General features: G+C 39.4%; 1 protein-coding gene across 1 annotated transcript; it reads left to right on the forward strand.

Moving 5' to 3' along the window:
• Nucleotides 1-15,753: 15,753 nt before the first annotated feature.
• On the forward strand, nucleotides 15,754-17,445 carry LOC116023240. The gene is made up of 2 exons (XM_031264263.1): nucleotides 15,754-16,692; nucleotides 16,804-17,445. The coding sequence occupies exons 1-2, from the start codon at nucleotides 15,754-15,756 to the stop codon at nucleotides 17,443-17,445; spliced, it is 1,581 nt and encodes a 526-aa protein (XP_031120123.1).
• The last annotated feature ends 6,283 nt before the right edge of the window (nucleotides 17,446-23,728 follow it).

Consider the following 23,728-nt stretch of genomic DNA (forward strand, 5'->3'; position numbering starts at 1 on the left):
GACCGGTGAACGGAGACTGAGGAGTAGGGTTAATGAGATTTTTTTTTTTTTTTTTTGAGAAATTAATGAGATTATTTTTAATTATTAATTATTGCATTACCAATCGTTAAAAGTATTCCTCTCCATTTCTTCTTCTTGTCTTAAAACAACAAACAAATTATTTTGAGATACTTTCTTAATTTAGATGAATTTAGCAAAATGAATTATAAATTTTCCAAAATAAAATTTGACATATACCAATCATTTTGTGTTTTATGGTCATTTTAGTAACTTATTGAATAGCTTTTAAATATGTGAAATATTTTGATTGAGTATTCATTAATAGTGTTTAATATCTCTCTATCAATCTTTTTAAAAGTGATATAACCACTTGCATCAAAAAATTGTTAAATTTCAATTCAAAATATTCATTCTTTCCTTTCATAAGATTTTTATTTTTAAGGAAACTGATTTTTTTTATTTTTTTTGCATTGTAAGTACCTCCACTTGTCAACTTATATACTACACTTCTCCTCCTTAATTATTACTCCGTAATTAACCATGGTGCTAGAAGAATAACTAACATTGATTATGCATATATTTTCTCTTTCACTCATTCAAGAAGAGCATTCACAACATGCCTTCGCCATATCAATAATTGTTTTTTTTTTTTTCAGGTTAACAATGAGAATGAGGAGTTTCACCAAGTTAAAATCTATATGTAATCAAATTTCAAATTTTGAACCGTTTTAAAATAAGATTTTGAAAACAAGTCCTCCAAGCTTCAATCTTATCCCAAAACTTTTGAATTTTTACCCAACAAAATAATGTAATAATAGTAATAGCTAGGTCACTTCCACAATCAACATAAGAAATCTTCTTGAATCTTTAATTTGAAATAAAACCCATAATCAATTTTCAACATACAAAATATTCATATGGGCAAAAATTTGTGTGAGACCGTCTCACCGTGAGACGGGTCGGGTCGGGCCGGGTCAAGATGCAAATGTAATACTTATATGCACAAATGTCATACTTATATACTCAAATGTAATACTAATCAGGAATAAAATTTTTGTTACTTATAAGGGTAAATGTAATACTTTTAAGGGAAAATACAATACTTTTACATTTCGATTTAAAAGTATAACATTTTTCCTCAAAAGTATTATATTTGCCCTTATAAGTAAGGGGCATTTGTAAACATTACTTATTATGAAAAATGTATTACTTTTTCTCTTATAAGTAACAAAAATTGTATTCTTGATTAAGTATTATATTTGAGCATATAAGTATGATATTTGCACATATAAGTATGATATTTGCACATATAAGTATGATATTTGCACATATAAGTATGACATTTGCATGTTACTTCGACCTGACCCGACTCGTCTCACGAATAAGGATCCCTGAAACAGTCTCACACAAGTGTGACCTTAAATATAAATATTCCCAATGAAATGGTGGAAGTGACATCAAATTTTAGAATAAGTTTTGTATGAAATTGTTTCATGTGAAACATATCATACTTTTTAAGTTAAAATATACTATTTTTTATGAGTCAAAATATAAACTAAGCCACAACATTTGAAAAACAACTGCTATCTTAGCCATTTGACTGGTTCCTAGTATTAGTAGTACTAATCATCATAATCAAATTTAATGAAAAATGATTATATGGGGATGTCATGTCAGTATTATATGATATTTATGGTAAAACTAGGTTACAAAATTTAATTGTATGTTTTTGTAAAGTCTAATATGCAATTGTAGCTTTTTATAATTTTGTCAAGACCTTGTGGTCTAGTGACACCCGGTTACACCACATATGGAAGGGGGTGGGTTCGAGTCTCTTTATAAAAAAAAGCTTCAGTAACATTGTAATAGAGTTATTATATTAAAAATAGTTTGCGAGTTTATTTAATTCTTTTTTTTTAAAAAAATACAATATAATTGTACTAACATTCGTACGGCTCGTGATGGGGTTTAACAACTTTCTTTAATTTTCTAATATAATTAATATTTTCATGCAAAAAAACTAGACCATATTTAATTGTTGGGCTGTAACCTGTAGGGTTGATGAATGATGAGGACTATGCATATATGTTCTGCATACATAAAGAATTTTGTCTTTAAAAATCTTTTAGTATTAAAGACATAATTATGTTGAATTCCTGGTGTAGCTAGCTTAGCTAGGTATCAATGGTCCTCATCATTATATAACTAATTATTGATTTCTTGCAATAATATTTGACTGCTTTACGTTGGCATCATTCAACAATTTCCATTATTATAACTCAAACCCATTATTTACTGGGGACAGTGATTATTTTCCAATAATTGAAACATAACATCTTTTTTATTTGAACAAAAAAGATAAAGAATTGGTGTATGAAAGTGTTGATTGCCATTTTAATGTGCAAAGTTGTTAGGCATGTTGATATATGCTTTACAAACTTCAAGGTGAATAAGGTTATCTTTATCCCAAATATGATTATTTTTAAACATTAGAAGGTTATGTGGAGAAGCTAGCCTAATCAAAAAAATTAAATTACTATTGAACCTAAGAGCTTCTCTGGACTAAGATTTAAATTCTTGCACACCCCACAGAATGTCCTAGTTCTTTTTATTACGTTAATCGTGTTGGTGTTCCGGTCGAGCACCTCCAACCAACCCTCCAAAACACCAAAACTGCATAAAATATGGTGTGAATCCTCTCCAACCAACACGCCATTTCACCATATTTTTGGCGCACCATGAACAGTGCAGCACCATATCATCCGCACCAAAATTTGGTGTGCTTCTTTTTCCCCATTTTACCCCCAAATCTTGTTTGTAATTCCTTTTGTCCTTGTTAAGTTTTAATGTTTTTCTATATTTTGTTAAATTGCAAAATATAAATTTTATATTATTAAAAAAATTATATCATTTAAAAGATCTCATCAATACGATTAAAACAAGACAATATTGAATATATTTTAATTAAAAATAAAATTATATAAAACATAATTAAAGTTTAATTTATTAAATTACAACTATACATTATATTAAAATAATAAAAATATAAATATAAACTTTTAATTTATGAAAATATAAATTATTTTAGTGTAGGAATAAAATTTGGTGTAATGGGTTGGAGATGAAAAAAATTTGGTGTAAGAATATGCTGAGAATATTTCTTTTGGTGTAAAATTTGGTGCAGAATTTAGGGTTGAGGGTTGGAGATGGTCTAACTATGTTATGGTCTAACTATGTTATGGATAATGTAATTTGTATTAATTAAGAGGTGGTTCAACCATAGGTCCTTGTACATAGAAAATCTTAACATACCATTTCTAATTATGCCTTCTCTTGCTAAGATTGTCCTCAACCCTGCCGATCCCCTCCTTTATAATCTATGTGGCAAGGGATTTTATTATTATTTAATGCCATGTGTGTAGCAATAGGAGAGAGAAATTGCTAAATTAGCAAGAGGAGAGAGAATGAGAAAGTGAGATTGCTAAATTAGCAAGAGGAGAGAGAATGAGAAAGTGAGAAAAAACATGGTAAATTTGATTTGTTTACTTTTTTAATTTCTTTTATTTATTATTATATTATTTGGTTATTATATTTATATTTATAATATAATATGAAAGTGTGAGAATATTGCAGGGCAGTTCTTATATCGTAGACCGCGGTCCACAATGCATTGTGGACCGTGGTCCCAAAACGACGTCGTTTCAGTAAGTGGGAGACGGAGCCCGTAATTGACACTACAGTTCATCTCAAAAGATACTGCCTTACATTTGTTTTGATATTATCGAATGCAACTGTAGTTATATCGAAGTGTAACTGTAATTGTGTTGAAATGTAACTGCAGTGTATATGAACTGATACTGAATAACAGTTTCACATTTGTATTTTATATTATCGAATAAAATTGTAGTTATATTGAAATGTAACTGTAGTACAAAAGTCATTTGGGGTGGGGGATGGAGTGGTATTCAATTAAGACTTTTATAAACTTTTAAAGATTTTAAAAGTGATGGTATTCGGTCTAGACTTTTAAAGACTCTTTATAAGTCATTCGACTCATACTTTTAAAGAATCTTTAAAAGTATACTAGTATTCGATTCAAACTTTTATAATCTTTAAAAGTCTACCGGTATTCAAAAACTTATTAACTTTTATAGATTCTATATTAGGATTTCTGTAGACTTTTCATTCACAAATATAAATAGTTGAAGTCCAACCTCTAAGCCCACAATTTTAAACTTTCTCTATGTTGGGCGTCGGTCGGAGTTGGACGAGTTCAGCCCCTACTCGATTCGAGACGTGATGTTGTGAATTACCATAGAGGGATGTGGTTAAATGGTTAATTTCCACCTACTTATCACCAATTGGTTTTAAGTAGGATATGACAACTAGATAGCCAAAGAACTTTGTGGTTAAGCGCATTTAACTTATAGCAATCACAAGATGGATAACACACTAGAAAGTAAGCATAGTGCACCACTGAGATCCATCAATTGGTATCAGAGCTGAGGTCACAGGTTCAAATTGATGGCGATGAGAAAGCCGAGTTTTGGGATGTGGGCGTAGGTCGGACCAAGTCCAGATGGGCGCAGAGGCTAAGAATTAAGTCAAGCATGCTGCGCAACTGGCTTGGTGATCAAAGGTTGCAGCAAGTGCTGGGAGCTGGGTTGTTGGGCGTCAGTCGGGGTTGGCCGAGTTCAACCCCTGCTCGATTCGAGACGTGGCGATGTGGCTTACCATGGAGTGATGTGATTAAATGGTTAATGTCCACCTACTTATCACCGATTAGTTTTTAGTATGATATGACAACCAGATAATCAAAGAACTCAGTGGTTAAATGTGTTTAACTTACAACACCCAGTAAGGAGTAAGCATAGTGCAACGCTGAGATCCATCACTCTATGACCTTTTTTTCTCTGTCTAAATTTGACAAACTTTTCATATATTTTTGTCAAATTTTACGGTATGTTTTAATACTTTCATAATTACCCATATACTTTTGAATTTTTTTATTTTCACACATATCTATAAAAATCATAGCAAAAATTTTATTATTTTTACAAACAACAACTAGGTTTTTCTACTGTCTCTTGTAGGCACATTTTTTATTTTATACTAGTTGATTTGCAGTACTTATTAGACTCATCACTCATATAATGTTTATTGAGTTTATATTTTTAGTTAGAACATGTATAAATGCTAGTTTGATCACTTGCACACTTGCACTAACCTAACAATTTGAATTTAGAGGACATTTGATAGCCAAAGATAAAAAAATTTTGAGAATTTAAGATGTAGAAATCTAATTCCATGATATTAAAGAAAGTAAATCTAACTTAGGGATAGTATTATTTTTTCCAAGTGATTGGGGATGTATAAAATTTATTCATTTATGTATTTATCCGTTTTGAAGCCAAGTTAAAAGCTTCTCTTATAAATAAATAAATAAAATTCTCTCATCCCATTATGAAGTATTTATGGAATGAATTTACATCTAGATATGTATGACAATGTTGCGTTATTCTAGGTGTTCTTCTATTTAAACATGTGTATGTATACATATAGAGTTTTTTTACTGAAGATTATTTTTTCTATTTGCTACATGTTTCATCGTGTGTATGCATTGTAGGAAATAATCTCAAAAATTCCCTGAAAATGGAGAAATTAGAAACCCACGAAAGGTATATAATCTGGAAAAACAAGTAGGACGAGAGGTGGAAGATATCGGGTAGGTTGCAAGTACGAGTCGAGTTGCACACTCTCCTTAAAACCTTATTTACCGTCTCTCATGGTGCTAGGAGCGTTGCAGTCTAGGTTTCCCATGATAAAAAGTACTACGGTTCTAATGTTTGAACACCCAAACTTAGAACTCGGCGAACGGGAACGCGGGATAAACACAGGTGGCTTGAATGAAGGAAGAGCAGAGTTTCGGGGATGAAAGCAAGTGTTTCAATTGTGCTGTGTTGCTTGGTTGGTGTAAAATTTGTTGCTCAACCTGGAACTTATATAGTGGAGGAGAGGATTAAATAGCATTTAATCATGACATTTAATCTGATAATAAAAACAGGCTTATAACCCCTATAACAGCAGACCATTACCTGAGAATTGGTTCAGAAAATTAAAATGGGAATTAATTCGAAATTAATTCTGTAACAGATGAATCAAGACTCTGAATGGTCACTACCCGAATCGTACACGAGAGACGAGACAACGAGGAGTTAAACTCGAGTTGATCAGATTACACGAGTGGACTACTATTTGACCAATGATTCGTGCTGCCAGAAAGCTGAATCATTACACAAGACGTGGTACCAGAAGGCCGAACTACTAGCCATTCTGGTTCACGATTCATGCTAAGGCTGATCCCATGACCACGAGTTGATAAGCCAGGCCGAACCAATAACCCGAGCTGAAGCACGAGTTCAAGCTACAAGGAGCTGAATCATTAGTGGCTCTGTGTTGGAAAACTATTACGAAAATTTGCCATAACTATGAAGAACACGGATCCACTTTGACCCTACCCAAATTGAAAGTGGACCCTACATATATTTTTACCACAAAATAGCCACTAAAATGCCATTTTATGCTATTTTTTCCAACAATCCCCCACATGAATGAAAATTGACTTTCGAGGTTGTTTTGAAATCGGAAACAACCGTGTTCAACGGTCGATCCCTGCATAGGATAGGTAGGTGTTACCCTTTGAACCTTCCCTCGTGAAGATATATTTAATCTACTGGCTGTACGGTAGAATGCGATGTCTTTGAACCAACTGTCGTTTTTGTAGACGATGATATATCCCACACAGGAACCTTCCAACCACGCTTTATTCTAAAGATTGTGCCCGTTTGGGTCGTGGGTCACCATTCCTGGTTCTGCAAGAGTTTCTAAAGAATTTCCCAGTTCAATTCTCCTTTAAAGCGACCCTCACTTCTCTCTCGCATAGGTGATTCTTTCCTGAGTATCCCTCATACTCAACATATGTTAATCGACATTCGAATCATTAAAGCATCAAAGGACTAACCTCGTGCGGGAGTCACTATTATAACGAGGAGTGGTAAGGAGTCCGTGACCCCCACAGTGACACGCTTCGTTCCATAATTTAGTTGTCTCATTGAACCTATATGCCAGTTAGGTTTGATATCCACTATAGAACTTTTATACCAAGGGCTTTAGACCCATTCCTCGTGTCAATTTATCAATAACCATTGGTTACCCTTAGGTTAGTGGCCGCTAGGCCCGCTACGTTATCCTTTGACTTCATATATTCAATAGAGACAATACCAGTTGTGAGAAGTTGTTTAATGATATTATGTCTATGACTTATAAGTCTAGACTTACCATACTACTCTGTACTCTACCAATTTTGGCTTAACTATCGCAACGCACACACATTGAAGGTACGAGTTTTCCCAAATTAGGAATATTCTGCAGAAAATGGCATAGTCATCAGCCTCTTCGTGACACACATGTCTAAGGCTCTCAACTTAGATTCCATCATGGATCTAGCTATCACAAAATGTTTCAAGAATTTTCACTCAACTGACAGCACTGACTCACATAAACATGTAGCCATTCACGGACTTAGCGTCCTTTTGATATCCGGTTACCATGCTATACACTTCAAGTGCAGCTGGATATCACGTGTAGTGCAATCCAAAGTCACGAGTATACTTTTAGTATTCCGTAACTCTCACTATTGCCTTCTAGTGCGTATCACTAGGGTCACTCGTATAACTACTGAGTTTGTTAACCGCAAGGCAATATCCGACCCAGTACAACTCATTAGATACAATTAAACTACCAATAATCTGAATGTATTCTACTTGAGAAATACAACCTCTGTGATTTTGGATAGTTGTACGTTAGTATCTAACACTGTTTAAGCTACTTGATTATCATCCTTGTCAAACTTTTGCAAGGATTTAATCAACACAATGAGATTGGCTTCACACGAGACCATCAGGTCTTCTCACGATTTTAATCCCGAGGATTAAATCTGCCAAACTCATATCCTTCATATCAAATCTCGAATTTAACATGTCCTTGGTAGATTTGATCGTATGATCGTTACTACCCATGACGAGTTTATCGTGTATAAACATATAGTGATATCACCGTCTACCGTATACCTTACGTAGACACACTTGTCACTTTTGTTTATACTAAACTCGTTGGTTATCATTGTATGATCGGTCCATGTGCCAATGCTCAGGCTATTGTTTCAAATCATACAAAGATTTCACCAATCTACACACTTTCTTTCATAGCGCGGAACCACCAGAACCCTTAAGTCGTTCCTTGTCTATTAAGAAAGTGGTTTTTCGCATCCATTTGATGAACTTCCAAGTCTTGCTATGCATCTACGGCAAGTGTCATCTTAATAGATTTTATTCTCATCATCAGAGAATACACATTGAAGTAACCACAACACTCGAGTTGTATGTAATCTTCAATTACAAGCACGACCTTGTACTTCAATGAAATTAACCAGTTTCATTTTCCAACTGATGATTGATTAAGATCCAAAGGTTTTACAACTTGGAGGAAGAATAATCAATTTGAAGTATGATTCTCTAAGATAGAATCTACTTCACCTTTTGTAGCCTCTTTATGGTATAAAAACCATTTTGAACCTTCAAAACAACCAACCACTAACAAGAGATTAACTCTCTAAATTAATATTGGACTTAATATGAAATTAATTCCGTAATGTTTTAGAATTAATCCCCTTGAACGGTCACTCGCGTTTAACGTTTTGCGGAATGTAAACAAACTTCCTTTCGCGAAATGAGACTTTGTTCAACCGTGGAAGGTAAACTAGTATAAGTCACAATTTCTACATACGTTCGAAGCTCATTTTCTAACAAACATGTCAGAAAACCTGATCCATTTTCTAGTAAACAAGTTAGAATATGCGTATCGCACTCTAACATGTACGTCAAAAAATCTGGACCACAGGATTTCCCAATCCTTGCTAAATCCAATTCATTTCCTAGTTACAAGTCAGAATATGCTTACCACATTCTAATATGTACGTCAAAAAATCTGGAATAAAGTATTTTTAAATCCTAACTTTCTTGCTACGTCTAGCTTCGAACTCGGGTTTTCCTTCCAACCCTTTCCTAGAAAAACATCTTCAAGGAACGATGAATTTCTGATCTAACATGTTCTTAGGTACGTCCGGAACATGGACTTGAGTCCTGAGAACAAAACACATTTGGCAAGCCACCCCCACATTTCAGGTATTAGAAGGATAGCTCATAACTATCCACAACTCGTAAGGAGCCTTATCAAGTTTCTTGCGAAAAACCTTAATTAAAAGGTACTTACTTGTCCAAAAAACATTGCCTCACCCCCACATTCTTGAGGTAAGCCCGAACTTATGATATTTTTGTTCGGCAACGTTCAATCGAGGTGAATACCGTTCCGTACGCTCGAGTAAAGTACCAACGCTTACGCAGAAAGCACTAAATGTGTTTCTTATTCACCACATTGATTGCTTTTAACCGCATTAATCTCACAATTAAGTTGGTTTTCAATTTTATTCTTACAAAGAATACATTTTATCAACTACATCGGTTTTTGCTCTTAAGCAAAATTCTCCTAGCACTACCGTGTGCTATCGTTGATACTTCAGGAAGTACATCCGGGAGGTTACCCAGTAATACCTGGAAGGTAAATCCGAAGGGTAAACTTACTTCTTGACTAGGCCGAAAGGTAAACTTTCGCCTATGACCGGAAGGTAAGAAACCTTATTGGTCACATAGCCGAGAGGGAGAGAGGTGCTTCTAGCACTTTTAGCCCCGAGATGTGCGCTTCACTTCTCGATAGTTTTGCCACATCACAAATTTCTTATTTGTGTTTACCATTAATTTGGAATATGGTTCATGTTAATTAATCTACGAGTAGATTACCATGACCTCATCTACCGTGCCACAAACACGAAGACACAACCAGGCAAGATAAATTAATAAAATTATTAATCACGGTTATTACACCTAGCTTATAGCCCATTAGTAATTAACCCTTACCTTAATTCCAAATTAGACAAAACCTTGTCTTATTTCACAAGAGTGACAACTTCATAAATCCTCTGCCCCACTACTCGAAAGTCTAGTGGTTTTAGATTTATTTGTTGTCCCAAAAATTAATCATTTGTCACAAATTTCTTTCATACTAGTAGAATTTGGAATTTTCGACCAAGTTAATTCTAACACAATTAACAAGATCATGACATCCCAATTTCAAACTAGTTGAATCAAGCTTATATAATCATATTAAGGATATTATTTTAAAATATCCAATACACTAGAGTCATGACGCTCAAGATTATATAGACATCCTAATTTTGACAAACTGATTATCCTTGAAATCTAGAAACGAAGTTCTTTGCGAGATTTCAACATGCAACACATTTGTTACATTTCATTTAGGCCGTTAAGCCATTTTAGAATTTTCTAGTAATGTACGTATGCACAAACCAACCAAATTGAATCATACATCAAAAATTATTTTATAAAATAATTTGCATGTATCATGATCCAATAACCCAATGGAACAGTTATACTTTCATAAAAAGCCTATTACAATGATATTACAGCAAATTTATTCGAAAATAAATGGATAGGAAAATACATTGGAAACAGGTTTCCTTATTCCTATCCCGTAGTAGTCCTTCAAACTCGTGTGTCGTGTTCCATTGTTCAACCATTCACTCCCGCATGGTGGTTTATATCCACACATCGGGTATACTTGTTAAAGAAATTAGGTTGTGACCTCACTCGTCCAACCATCTGAATTCTTTAACCATAACGAAATTATCCTCAACCTTTTCACCAAGATGACGGTTCGCTTCATAGTGGCTTCTCAACTTCTTCACATAATCCTTTTGAGGACTAAGCTTTTGCTTGCCATTCCCTTGATTATGGTTGAAGTAGTTGTTCACACTACAATAATCCTTAGACCATATAGTGATCACATAGCCACTGCACCGTCCTGTGAACCAACGTTCACCGGTGCCTGGGAATGTGCAACATTGTTGTCGTTCCCTGGTCGTAGCCTTTTTTAGGTACAAGCAAATACCCGGAGTATTCCGGGGTTATCGATCCACAGGGAAGCGGGGTATTAAGCACTAGTTACTAATTAATTCACGAGAAGTTATTCCTACGTTAACAATGGGTATTTATCTAAAATTATGAAAATAAAATAAATGAAGCAAGGCAAACGGACTTTTATATACAAGAGATTAAGAGCAGGATTTTTGGGTGTCAAAGTGTTTAATCACCTAGTGCCAATCTAAAGTAAAATAATCATTCGGGTTTAAACAAGTGTGGATGATTGCAATCTAAAAGGGAAAGATTACTCTCGTAATTCAATCCCAAAACAAGGTAATTGGAATACTCACTCTCGTGAGCTATTCACAACATATAATCAAGAACAAGCAATAAATGGAATACCCACTCTCGTGGGCTATTCACAATTGGAATACTCACTCTCGTGAGCTATTCACAATAAATCCCTTAATCAACATGTCCTCTCTCGAGGTACAAGAATCAAGTGCAATTGTGGGTGCTCTAATTCATAGACAAATTTAGCAATGAAACAAGTAATTAGGATCCTTAACTACAAGCATCAAGAAATTAAGCCACAATTACAACACAAGTAATAAACTCAAATAGATATTTCATTCAAGCAATTAAAGAACTAGGCACATAGGTTCATAAACACTTATCAATCCAAAAATCCCAAAGGAAAGCTTAGCCTATCATGGCTAAAATAGATTCAACAAACATACAATAAAGCTTTAAAATAGAAAAGAAATGAAGAAATTCTCCCGAATGAAGCCTCCAAGCTCTTCTCTTTGGTCTCTCCTCTCCAATTGATTTTTCCTTTTGAGCTCTTTGAGAAGATGAGAGCTTCCTTTCCTTGCTCTCCTTTGTCCAAATCCGCAGCCAAGCTTAGGGTTTGAAGAGAAAATGATGCTTTTATAGTGGGTGGAGAATGGAGGGCAAAAATGACAATTTTTAGAAGTTTAGAATAGCAGATCTGCGACATTCGACGCGTCGAATCTTTACAGCGCCGAAACGAGGCTATTCTGCCTCATTTTTGGGATTTTCGACGCGTCGAAAGTTGAGTTCGACGCGTCGAAAATTCCTGTGACGCAGTTCCGACTTGCATCCTGATTTTGACCCTTTTCCCTTTCGAATTACACTTTGATGTCTTCATAAGAGTTGTATCCCTTGAAGTCTTCTTTCCAATGGTTTAAGAATCACCTCATTTGGATATTTCTAGGCTGAGATATGGTCCAATTACCGAGGTGTCGCCATATTTAGCAGAAATTACAACTCTTTGATCTTTTGACCATTTTCCCTTTCAATCTACACTTTTATGTCTTCAAAAGAGTTGTAGCCCTTGAAGTCTTCTTTCCAATGGCTCAAGAATCATCTCATTTGGATATTCATAGGAAGAGATATGGTCCGATTACCAAGATGTCGCCATGGTAGCGGGAATTACAACTCTTTGGCTCCTTTGGATTGGCTTTTGTTCACAAATGGTTCTAATGCACTTCTAAACACATCAAAAACATTTAAACCAAGCATTATACCATTTTAAATATGAAAACATGGAAATAAGCATTGGACACAACATTTTATCACACAATTAACTATAAAACCTACATAAAAACACAAGTAAAATAGGTACAAATGAGAGTGTATCATTCCCTCTACTATTATTCTCAACAACATTACTGTTCTCATCCCCATTAATGATCAAAGGCAGCACGGGATTCTCCGTTTCTCCAAGGAATTCGAGAATCAAGAAAATGGATTAAATAAGGTTTTAAGATTGTAGGAAATAATCTCGAAAATTCCCTGAAAAACGGAGAAATTAGAAACCCACGAAAGGTAAATAATCTAGAAAAACAAGTAGGACGAGAGGTGGAAGATATCGGGTAGGTTGCAAGTACGAGTCGAGTTGCACACTCTCCTTAAAACCTTATTTACCGTCTCACATAGTGCTAGGAGCGTTGCAGTCTAGGTTTCCCATGATAAAACGTACTACGGTTCTAATGTTTGAACACCCAAACTTAGAACCCGGCGAACGGGAACGCGGGATGAATACAGGTGGCTTGAATGAAGGAAGAACAAAGTTTCGGGGATGAAAGCAAGTGTTTTAGTTATGCTGTGTTGCTTGGTTGGTGTAAAATCTGTTGCTCGAACTTATATAGTGGATGAGAGGATTAAATAGCATTTAATCATGACATTTAATCTGATAATAAAAACAGGCTTATAACCCTTGTAACAGCAGACTACTACCTGAGAATTGATTCAGAAAATTAAAATTGGAATTAATTCGAAATTAATTCCATAATAGATGAATCAAGACTCTAAATGGTCACTACGCGAATCGTATACGAGACAAGACGAGACAACAAGGAGTTAAACCTGAGTTGATCATATTACACAAGTGGACTACTATTCGACCAATCATTCGTGCTGCTAGAAGGCAGAATCATTACACGAGCCGTGGTACCAGAAGATCGAACTATTAACCATTCTAGTTCACAAGTCATGCTAACGCCGAACCCGTGACCACGAGTTGATAGGCCAAGCTGAACCCATTGGCGTTGATGAGTAGTGCCATGCCATATAAGGTGCGACACTGTTCATATGCGACAAATGTGAGATGGGGAGGAAATAGACCATTTTGCCCTTCCTTCTTTTTATAATTTCAAATGTATCCTTTATTTGTTTTATATGTATTTTTTATTTTGTTAAATACTTATATTTAAAGTTTGTATTATTAAATATAAAGTATACCATTGTAAAAATCTCATTGAGTCGATCGAAACAAGACTAATATTGAATATATATAAATTAAAATTTCAAATACATCAAACATAACTATAACATAATAAAAATTAAAATACATACGACATAATATTGATATTAGAAAATACAACACAATTTTGAAAAATAAAATAAAATAAATAATTTTCTAGTCCGTTCCCACTTCCTCCAAAATTATCAAAATAATTGTCAAATTCACGGTTTGATTTAACTCTTCCTCTATGCTCTTGATTTCTCTCTGCAATAATTTGTAGTTGTTGGCGTCTAATCGACTCACGTACATTTGGATTTTCTATCAAATGTAAATTCATTATTAAGATTTTGTTTTCTTCTTTTCATTTTGCCAATGCTACTTTTTTCTTTTGCCGCTGCTACTTTGTTCGTTGTAGCTTGGGCTTTAAACAAATCAACCTCATACTGTTTTTGGAATAACTCATTGTTTTTAACATTCCTTTGAATTTTACAGTTTGTTGTTCCATGACGGCAATAAATTGATTTCGCTCATCCGATAGTTGTTTATTAATTAATCTTTTCTTTCTTCTTTCCTATAGGACGTTCATCAACCTTGTTCATTTCATTACAATTAAATTAAAATTAAATTATATTAAACTAATTAAATTCGAGCTAAATTATATTTGATGGATATATTAGGAACGGACCAAGTCGACCCGAGGGAGCAAGACAAGGGTCACGAGAAGGTCCGGGACCCGGGGTGGAGCCCCGTGCTTGACCCGGGCTAATTCATTTAGCATCTCGGCCCAAGGCCTCGGCTAAGAGGCCTCGGTCCAGGGCCTCGGTTGAGAGGGCTCGGCCACGGGCCCGGTCGCGGCGTGGGCGCGGTCAAATCGGATCTATAACTGTTCCTCCATCTTAGGGGGGCGGTTAGGGGTTTTGGAGGGTATAAGTAGGCGTGTTATTGTCTCATTAAGATATGTTCTATATTCTTTGTCCTAAACGACACTTGTAATAGCATTACATCGTCTTGTAATAGCCTATTCATTACGTTCTAATACAATACTTGGTCCCCTTGACCTTGTCACACCCATTGTGTCTACTATTTCCTATTAGTTCGTATTATCATTCATTTCACGGGTTTATTAGTCCGGACCCCCGGGTTAATTAAATCCATTATTAGTGCTTTCATTGAGAGCCGACGTCAAGCTCAAGCGTCCTAGTTTACCCTAGCTATGGCAAGATCGAGATCCAACTCTCGTAACACCAACGGCTCCCAAAACGCCCCCGTCCCACCGAGTAGGAACAGTCGTAACGGGGCCGCTAGTCACCCGCGAGCCCTCTCCGTAAGGTCAGTGGGAGACTTGAGGGATCATCTCACCAACAACCGCAATGGGGGGTCGGCGCCTACCGCCCCTCTTCCCGCCCCTCCCCCTTCGGAGGGGTGGGCCGCCATTCAACAGGCCGCCACCGCGTTGACCCGTCTCGTGGAAGGACTCCAGAAAGGTCCTCAGGCCTCCCAACTCGGCCTCGAGGCCCCCCACGGAGTACTGACCCCAGCACCAACGCACCCGAGAGAGCGCGGTGAGCCTAGCAGCAGGCATCGCTGAGCGCACAGGACTCAAGTTGAAGAGGAGGTCAACTCACCCCGACCGTCGGAGAGGCGGGGGGAGGGGATGTCCACCAAAATAGACAGGAATGTCGGGAGCCTGGTAAGGAGCATTCGACCAAATCCAAGTCTGCCTTGGCTCGGTTGAGTACCCGCGTATTGGCCCGAGATAGGTTATCTACGAGACCCCCGGCAGAGGAGTCGGCTGCGCCCAAGTCGGCGAGTCGTCAGCCCCGACCCCAGCCGCGGCAAGATCAAGCCTCCTGAGCCGAACGGTCCGGGGAGACCAACGGTGGGGCCCCGAGCCCACACCGAGATGAGGTCGAGCAGCTCCGAATGAGGATGGACGAGCTCCAGAAAAAGATTGACGAGAAAGATGGGTCTCCGGAGCCACAAGACGTGCTGACCACCCCGTTCACGGGGGCAGTCATGGAAGAGCCCTTCCCCAAGGACTTCCGTTTCCCAAAAATCAAGACGTACTCAGGGACTTCCGACCCGCGAGTGCATCTCAACAGGTACCGGGCCGCCATGTTGATGACGAGGGCTAGTGACGCAATCATGTGCCGGGGTTCCTTTTTGACCCTGGATGGCCCGGCCCAGGACTGGTTCGGATCCCTCCCGGAGGGCTCCATCTGTACCTTCGCGGCTCTTACCAAGCAATTCATGTCGTATTTCGCCAGCAACGTACAAAAGAGGAAGGAGTTTGCAGACCTATATCGCGTAAAGCAGCGGCCCACAGATTCACTACCGGAGTTCCTCAACAAATGGAAGCATGAAGTATTGGGGGTCGCCAACTTCGACGACAAGGCAGCCATAATAATCTTCAGGAATAACTTGCGGTCCAGCCCGTTTTACCGGGACCTCATCCGGTACCCTCCCAAGACCTACAACGAGCTAATGGACCGGGCAACAAGGTTCGCAGAGGCCGAAGTAGCTGAGAAGCGGAAGAAGGATGAGGAGGAGGGGAGGAGTCGGAAAGACAAAGCACCCCAAGAGGAGCACCGGGCACCAAGGCCACCCCACCGCGAGTTTGTCGAGGGGCCTCGGTTAACCCCTACGCGTTTCCTCACCCCCTTAACACAGCCCGTAAGCACCATCCTGGACCACGCGGAAGGCCAAGGGATCGTGCAGTACCCAGGGGAGTGCATGAAGATATCCCCCAAGGTGGACCCCAATAAATATTGCAGGTTCCACCTCCAGACAGGGCACGACACAGACGAATGCATCCACCTCAAACGTCAAATCGAGGACCTCATTCAAAGGGGGTACCTCGACCAGTTTGTCAAGAGGCCGGGGGGCTAGGGCCAAGGCCAGAACCAAGGCAACGTATGGAAGAAAGGGGGTGGCTCCGTGCCATCCACATCAGCACACCGTAAACGAGAACTGGGTCAGCTCACTGAGGAGGAGGAGAAGGAGCTCGACAACCCCACACCCCAGAAGAAACAGGCCATCCACGTTATCTTTGGGGGGCCAGAAGGGGGGGACACGCCGGCAGAACGAAAGAAGTGGGCGAGAAGCCTATATGTTGGAGAGGTCGTGCGACCCCCGCACGAGAAGAGGCCGAGGTGTGAACCCATCGTGTTCACAGATGCTGACCTACCTGATGGCCCCCTCCCCCATCGTGACGCCCTAGTCATCAAGGTGGAAATCAGTGATGTGATAGTGCACCGGGTGCTCGTGGACACAGGCAGCTCGGTAAATGTCATGTTCTACGACACGTTCACCCAGCTGGGCCTATCGAGAAAGCAGTTGGGGCAAGTGCGGACCCCTTTAGCGGGCTTCACAAGGGACTCCATTGAGACGGAGGGGTCCATAAATCTGGAGGTGGAGATAGGCACCCCTCCCCGTGTCAAGAGGTGGGAGGTCGAGTTTGTGGTGGTCAAGATCAATTGCGCTCATAACATAATACTCGGTCGGCCTGCCCTAGAGGATCTTAGGTGCTTAATCTCCATGGAGCACCTGTGCCTCAAATTCCCGACCCCTGTTGGGGTCGGGACCGCCCGGGGGGATCAAAGGGTCAGTCGTAGCTGTTAGGAGGTGGTCAATCTTATGCATTTCAATAAACGTAGCCAGCAATCCATTTCGTTAGGAGGTGGTCCGTCCCCTTCGTTTTAATAAACTCAAGAAAAATAACATCACCATGGATGTCTCTTTTTCATGTTTTTTTTCTTTTGAGGAGGGGGAGGGGGTATTTACCCGACCTTTCCAATCATACCCTAAGGGGGCACGAGGCCCGGCCTCGCGTACTAACCCCGACGAAAGAGCCTAACGACCCGTTGTCAAGCGACCCGGGTCGGAAAGCTATCACCCTAAGGGGGCACGAGGAGACGTCCTCGCGTACTAACCCCGACGGAAGAGCCCAAAGGCCCGTTGTCAAGTGACCCGGGTCGAAAAGCTATCACCCTAAGGGGGCACGAGGCCCGTCCTCGCGTACTAACCCCGACGGAAGAGCCCAACGACTCGGGTCGAAAAGCTTTCACCCTAAGGGGGCACGAGGCCCGTCCTCGCGTACTAACCCCGACGGAAGAGCCCAACGGCCCGTTGTCAAGCGACCCGGGTTGAAAAGCTATCACCCTAAGGGGGCACGAGGCTTGTCCTCGCGTACGAACCCCGACGGAAGAGTGTTTGGTTCGAGAGTACCCTCGGTCAAATGACTATGCAAAAAAAAAACAAAAAAAAAAAAAAACGATCCAAGGTGTTAACTACCCCAAGTCGACTCTGAGTTTGGGACGAAGGGCGTACAAGTAAAGCTAAGAAAGAGGCCAAGGGCTCCCGGCCGAGAGGCTTGGCCCATAATGCCAACATAGCCGAGGGCGGGGCTTAGGCCTAGCTCTTCAAAAGGGGCCGAAGCCCGTCAAAATCACGAGATACCAACCCCACTCCGCAGCCAGCGCGCGTAGGTGGCACCGGGCATAGGCCATGGCGTCCCGCTGGAACCCCTCGGACCTCGGGTAGGTCGGAACAGCACGGGTAAGCTTGAGGAGAGCTTGAGGGGAAATCTAGAGGGAGAAGTGGTGGTGGTGGCCGAAATAGGGGGTTGAGGGGGGATTAGATAGGTGGGGAATGGAAAAAGGGGGGGATAAAGGGGGGGGGGGAGAAGGGGTTGACCACATTTTCAAAATTGGAAAAAGTGTTGGGAAGGGAAAAAGATGATAGAGATGGGTCTTGGGAAGAGGAAAAGGTGATGAGATGTTGATGGGTGTGGCTTGAGAGATTTCCTATGCTTTTATAGGGAGGAGTCGCACACTTTTTGGGATTCTACCATATCTTGATGGCATTCTACCTTATCAAGATGTCAATAAGAGCCTCTGTAGGGGAAGGAGTTTATTTGTGATAAAATCATATGTTATGCGCGCTCGGGGACTCACCCGGGATGCCTGCTCGGCTGTATGGTGTTGCACACGATGGTCGTAGATACATGAGGACGTACGAGGACGGGTCGGAGTGTGTACTCTCCTTTGCTGACGACTTCTCGCAGCTCGGAGAGTGGGGGACTGATGATGGATATATTAGGAACGGACCAAGTCGACCCGAGGGAGCAAGACAAGGGTCACGAGAAGGTCTAGGACCCGGGGTGGAGCCCCGTGCTTGACCCGGGCTAATTCATTTAGCATCTCGGCCCAAGGCCTCGGCCCAGGGCCTCGGCTAGGAGGCCTCGGTTGAGAGGCCTCGGCCCAGGGCCTCGGTTGAGAGGGCTCGGCCACGGGCCCGGTCGCGGCGTGGGCGCGGTCAAATCGGATCTATAACCGTTCCTCCATCTTAGGGGGGCGGTTAGGGGNGGGGGGGGGGGGGAGAAGGGGTTGACCACATTTTCAAAATTGGAAAAAGTGTTGGGAAGGGAAAAAGATGATAGAGATGGGTCTTGGGAAGAGGAAAAGGTGATGAGATGTTGATGGGTGTGGCTTGAGAGATTTCCTATGCTTTTATAGGGAGGAGTCGCACACTTTTTGGGATTCTACCATATCTTGATGGCATTCTACCTTATCAAGATGTCAATAAGAGCCTCTGTAGGGGAAGGAGTTTATTTGTGATAAAATCATATGTTATGCGCGCTCGGGGACTCACCCGGGATGCCTGCTCGGCTGTATGGTGTTGCACACGATGGTCGTAGATACATGAGGACGTACGAGGACGGGTCGGAGTGTGTACTCTCCTTTGCTGACGACTTCTCGCAGCTCGGAGAGTGGGGGACTGATGATGGATATATTAGGAACGGACCAAGTCGACCCGAGGGAGCAAGACAAGGGTCACGAGAAGGTCTAGGACCCGGGGTGGAGCCCCGTGCTTGACCCGGGCTAATTCATTTAGCATCTCGGCCCAAGGCCTCGGCCCAGGGCCTCGGCTAGGAGGCCTCGGTTGAGAGGCCTCGGCCCAGGGCCTCGGTTGAGAGGGCTCGGCCACGGGCCCGGTCGCGGCGTGGGCGCGGTCAAATCGGATCTATAACCGTTCCTCCATCTTAGGGGGGCGGTTAGGGGTTTTGGAGGGTATAAGTAGGCGTGTTATTGTCTCATTAAGATATGTTCTATATTCTTTGTCCTAAACGACACTTGTAATAGCATTACATCGTCTTGTAATAGCCTATTCATTACGTTCTAATACAATACTTGGTCCCCTTGACCTTGTCACACCCATTGTGTCTACTATTTTCTATTAGTTCATATTATCATTCATTTCACGGGTTTATTAGTCCGGACCCCCGGGTTAATTAAATCCATCAATATTAAACTAGTTAAATTTGAATTAATAATTGAGAAAATCAAATTATTTTAGTGTAAAAATTTGATGTTTTAGTGTAATGGGTTGGAGATGAATAAAATTTGGTGTGAGAATATTTATTTTGATGTGGCATTTGGTAGAGAAATTTAATGTTTTGATGTAATGTAGGTTGGAGATGGCTTAAATGGGTTGCTCTAACACCACACCCACCATATGTACATGAAATCCAAACAGAAATGATTGGCTTCAATTATATAGGTGCAGATCAGAGATGATTGATGTAATTTAGGTGACATCTCCTTCTCTCAAAAGTACTGTTCAGTTGACTTGAGTGATGCTAAATTTGGATCTTTCAACATCACTGCAAAACAAAAAACACACTATCTTGTTACCACCCACTGCCACATGCCTCCATGTGAGAGCCCACATATTCAATCCATTCACACTCTTTTTTAACCTTAGCCCCTTCCCTGTCCAGGGCTAGACCTGTCACTTTTTTGTGTGATGCCATGTGATACTTTATAATTGATCGAATGTATTTATCTTTGGGTAAATTTATAATTCACCATTATATTGTTATAGTTACTTTAAAAAAATATTGTGATAAAATCAATTTAAGTTGTTCATAGTTGATCGATTCATTATTTTTACTGAGAGTCGAACTTGTAACTTTATGATTAACAAGTTAACAGTTTGACTATTATATTATGTATGAGACAATATATAAAAAAGGAAAATTTTACTGTCTAAAATAAAAATATAAACTAATAATTGTACATACTATATATTTATGTTTATATATGTTTAATAATTTTTTTTTTCATCTGGTGACTCTGAGATTCAAACTCATGATCTTGTGCATAAGATATATATTCTCTAATACTAATAAAAGGAGGTGCTTTGTCTCAAATTTAACTTGTTCATATGTATGAAAGGTAAAGGAATATATTGGATGGATTACAACGTAACAGGTTGGCAAACTTAGGATACATTTATGTTAATGTTAATTATGATTATTATATATGCGCATGGTTCTGTCTCTTTTGGCTTTGGCATTTGCTAAAATGCCAAATAATGGTTCACGAAGTCTTTTATTTTAATCTTGTGGGTTCACAAATTACTAGACATGTGTGCTGTTGATTAGCTCCACATAATATATATATATGTATATTGGCAAATCAGAAAATTAATAAATTTGATCATGTTCTTCTATAACATAATGAGACGATAGTGATTCAAATAAAAAGACAAAATTCATACCCTTATTTAAACCTACTATGTTATAATGAGATGGAACTAAATTTAATCTAAATAACCTTTTATTCTTCTCCCATAGTGTGATAACGATATTCTTTTTATTGTAGACAACTGCCTTGTTTTAAGCAATGTATATGTCCCCTTACAAACTATTGAACATGCCTTTTCTTTTCTTTTTCAATTCCCAACTCTACATAATATGTTTTAAAACAAACTATTCTAAATAATAATAATAATACTAATAAATAAATAAATTTGGTCACCAATGACCTTGTGATCTAGTGGCACGAAGTGACTCTCCCAAATAGAAGCTTATGAGTTTGAGCCCTAATTTTGTGCTTCAGTAGGATTGTAACAGAGCCAGTAATATATTTTCTTTTTCTCCTAATTAATGAAAAATTTGTCGTTGAACCGGTGAGTTCTTCTAAATAACATGTCCCCTACAAAGATCTCACACATTAAATTGAACAAATCACAAATATCCTTGCAAAAATGTAGGTATGCAGAAAGGAAATGTTGGATATATATATATTGACACAAATTTAGGGGAAAAGCAAAGGGAAAATTGGCATGTTTCTTGTTGGTACAACTCTCCATCCACGTGGAGCTTGAATATATAATTATTAGGGCTACTGCACAGATTTCATCATCACTCATAATTAGGCCCATAATCAGGAAATTTCCTCTACCTTTCTTTTCACTTGTTTTACGAGAATCAAGCTGGGCATGCCATTAAACAATTCATGCACATGCTGCGAAATTTGTTTATTGTGGGCATTATATTATATATTTTCTGATTTTGAATTTAAAATCGCATGCTTTCTTCATTCAATACTAATTGGCCTATTGATTCGTGAGATATAGGATTATTGGAGTATTCTCAACATAATAATTAAGTTTTTAGTTATCATAAGAGTTTAATTAAAATGTTAAAATATATAATATAATAATATAGTTGGTCTTTCATGTATTTGATCATGTATATATTTTTAATTTTTTATAGCATAAAATAAATTGTATGGGCTCAAAAGAGTATACAACGGTCTAAGATAACGATCCGAGATATAAATAAATAATAAATAGAGAAAATTGCACTTTTCGTCCCTAAATTATACAATAATTGTAGGATTCGTCACTAAATATTGGTCATGCTCACTTTTAATTCCTAAGCTATCATTGGCGTTGCACTTTTTATCTATTTACTAGCAAAACATTAGGGACAAATTTTGCAGCATTAGTATAGCTTATGGACAAAAGTATGCATGCAAAGTTAATAAAAGGATGAAAAGTGCAACGCCAATGATATCTTAGAGGCGAAAAGTGAGCACGACCATTAATTAGCGACGAATTCTACAATTACAGTATAACTTAAGTACGAAAAGTATAATTTCCCCTAATAAATAATGGAGCCCAAATGATGAGCTATGAATAATGTGAACTTGTAAGGAATTGAACCTAGGTCTTTGAGTTGAAAGTCAGGACCAAACACCACCAAACTAGTTAAGATGTAGTGAACCAAATCGTGATGTCCAAGAAGGAGACAGGAGACCCCTTTTATAGTGTCAAGACCCCATCACTTGTTTCCAAGTGTGTGATTTCTATTTGCCCTTCATCTCGTCTACCCCATGTATCCCATGCATTATTCATGTCATGCCTCCACTACCTCATCCCTTCCTTCCTTACCCCTTTCTTTACCCCTTGCCGCACCCCTTTCACCACCCCTGCCAGCGAGGGCGCCATCGATGGGCCAGGGAACGCTCGGCCCCCTTTGGCCAAGCCATGACCCGTAAAGTCTGGCGGACCCCTACACCAACCAACCGGGGCTGGTCTCGACCCCCCTTGTTGCTGGTCACGACCCCCTCCTCATTGGGCGGCCATGCTCACCCATCTAGCACAACACCTACTCCACCCCTTCATGGGCTACTAATCCACCTTTTTCCAAGCCCAACACCTCTTTACCCCCTCCTTTTGGGCTTCTCTACCTTCCCTCGTTCAAGCCCAAAATCACCCCCATCCATTTTTCTTCCTGGGCAAGACTTTGCCAATCCAATTAGCCCATGAGCCCCCTATGGTCCAATCATGAATCTCTCACTTTCGTTAGTTGTCTTTGACATGCAAATGAAGTATAAACACCCTTGAACTCTTACACACCTTGACCCCTAGACTCCTCCGGTGATGGGAATTCTAGGCATCCATGTTTACTTATTTAACTTATTACTATTTTTCCTTGGACTTGGCCCACCTGAAACTCAAAACCTTAACCTATAAATACCTCCTTATCTCTCCCCCCCCCCCCCTAACTTTTTTTCTCTTTTCCCCTCCCCCCCCCTTTCGGTGTTGATTT

This window comes from Ipomoea triloba, chromosome 1 (assembly GCF_003576645.1).
Source record: "Ipomoea triloba cultivar NCNSP0323 chromosome 1, ASM357664v1".
NCBI classification, from domain to species: Eukaryota; Viridiplantae; Streptophyta; class Magnoliopsida; order Solanales; family Convolvulaceae; genus Ipomoea; species Ipomoea triloba.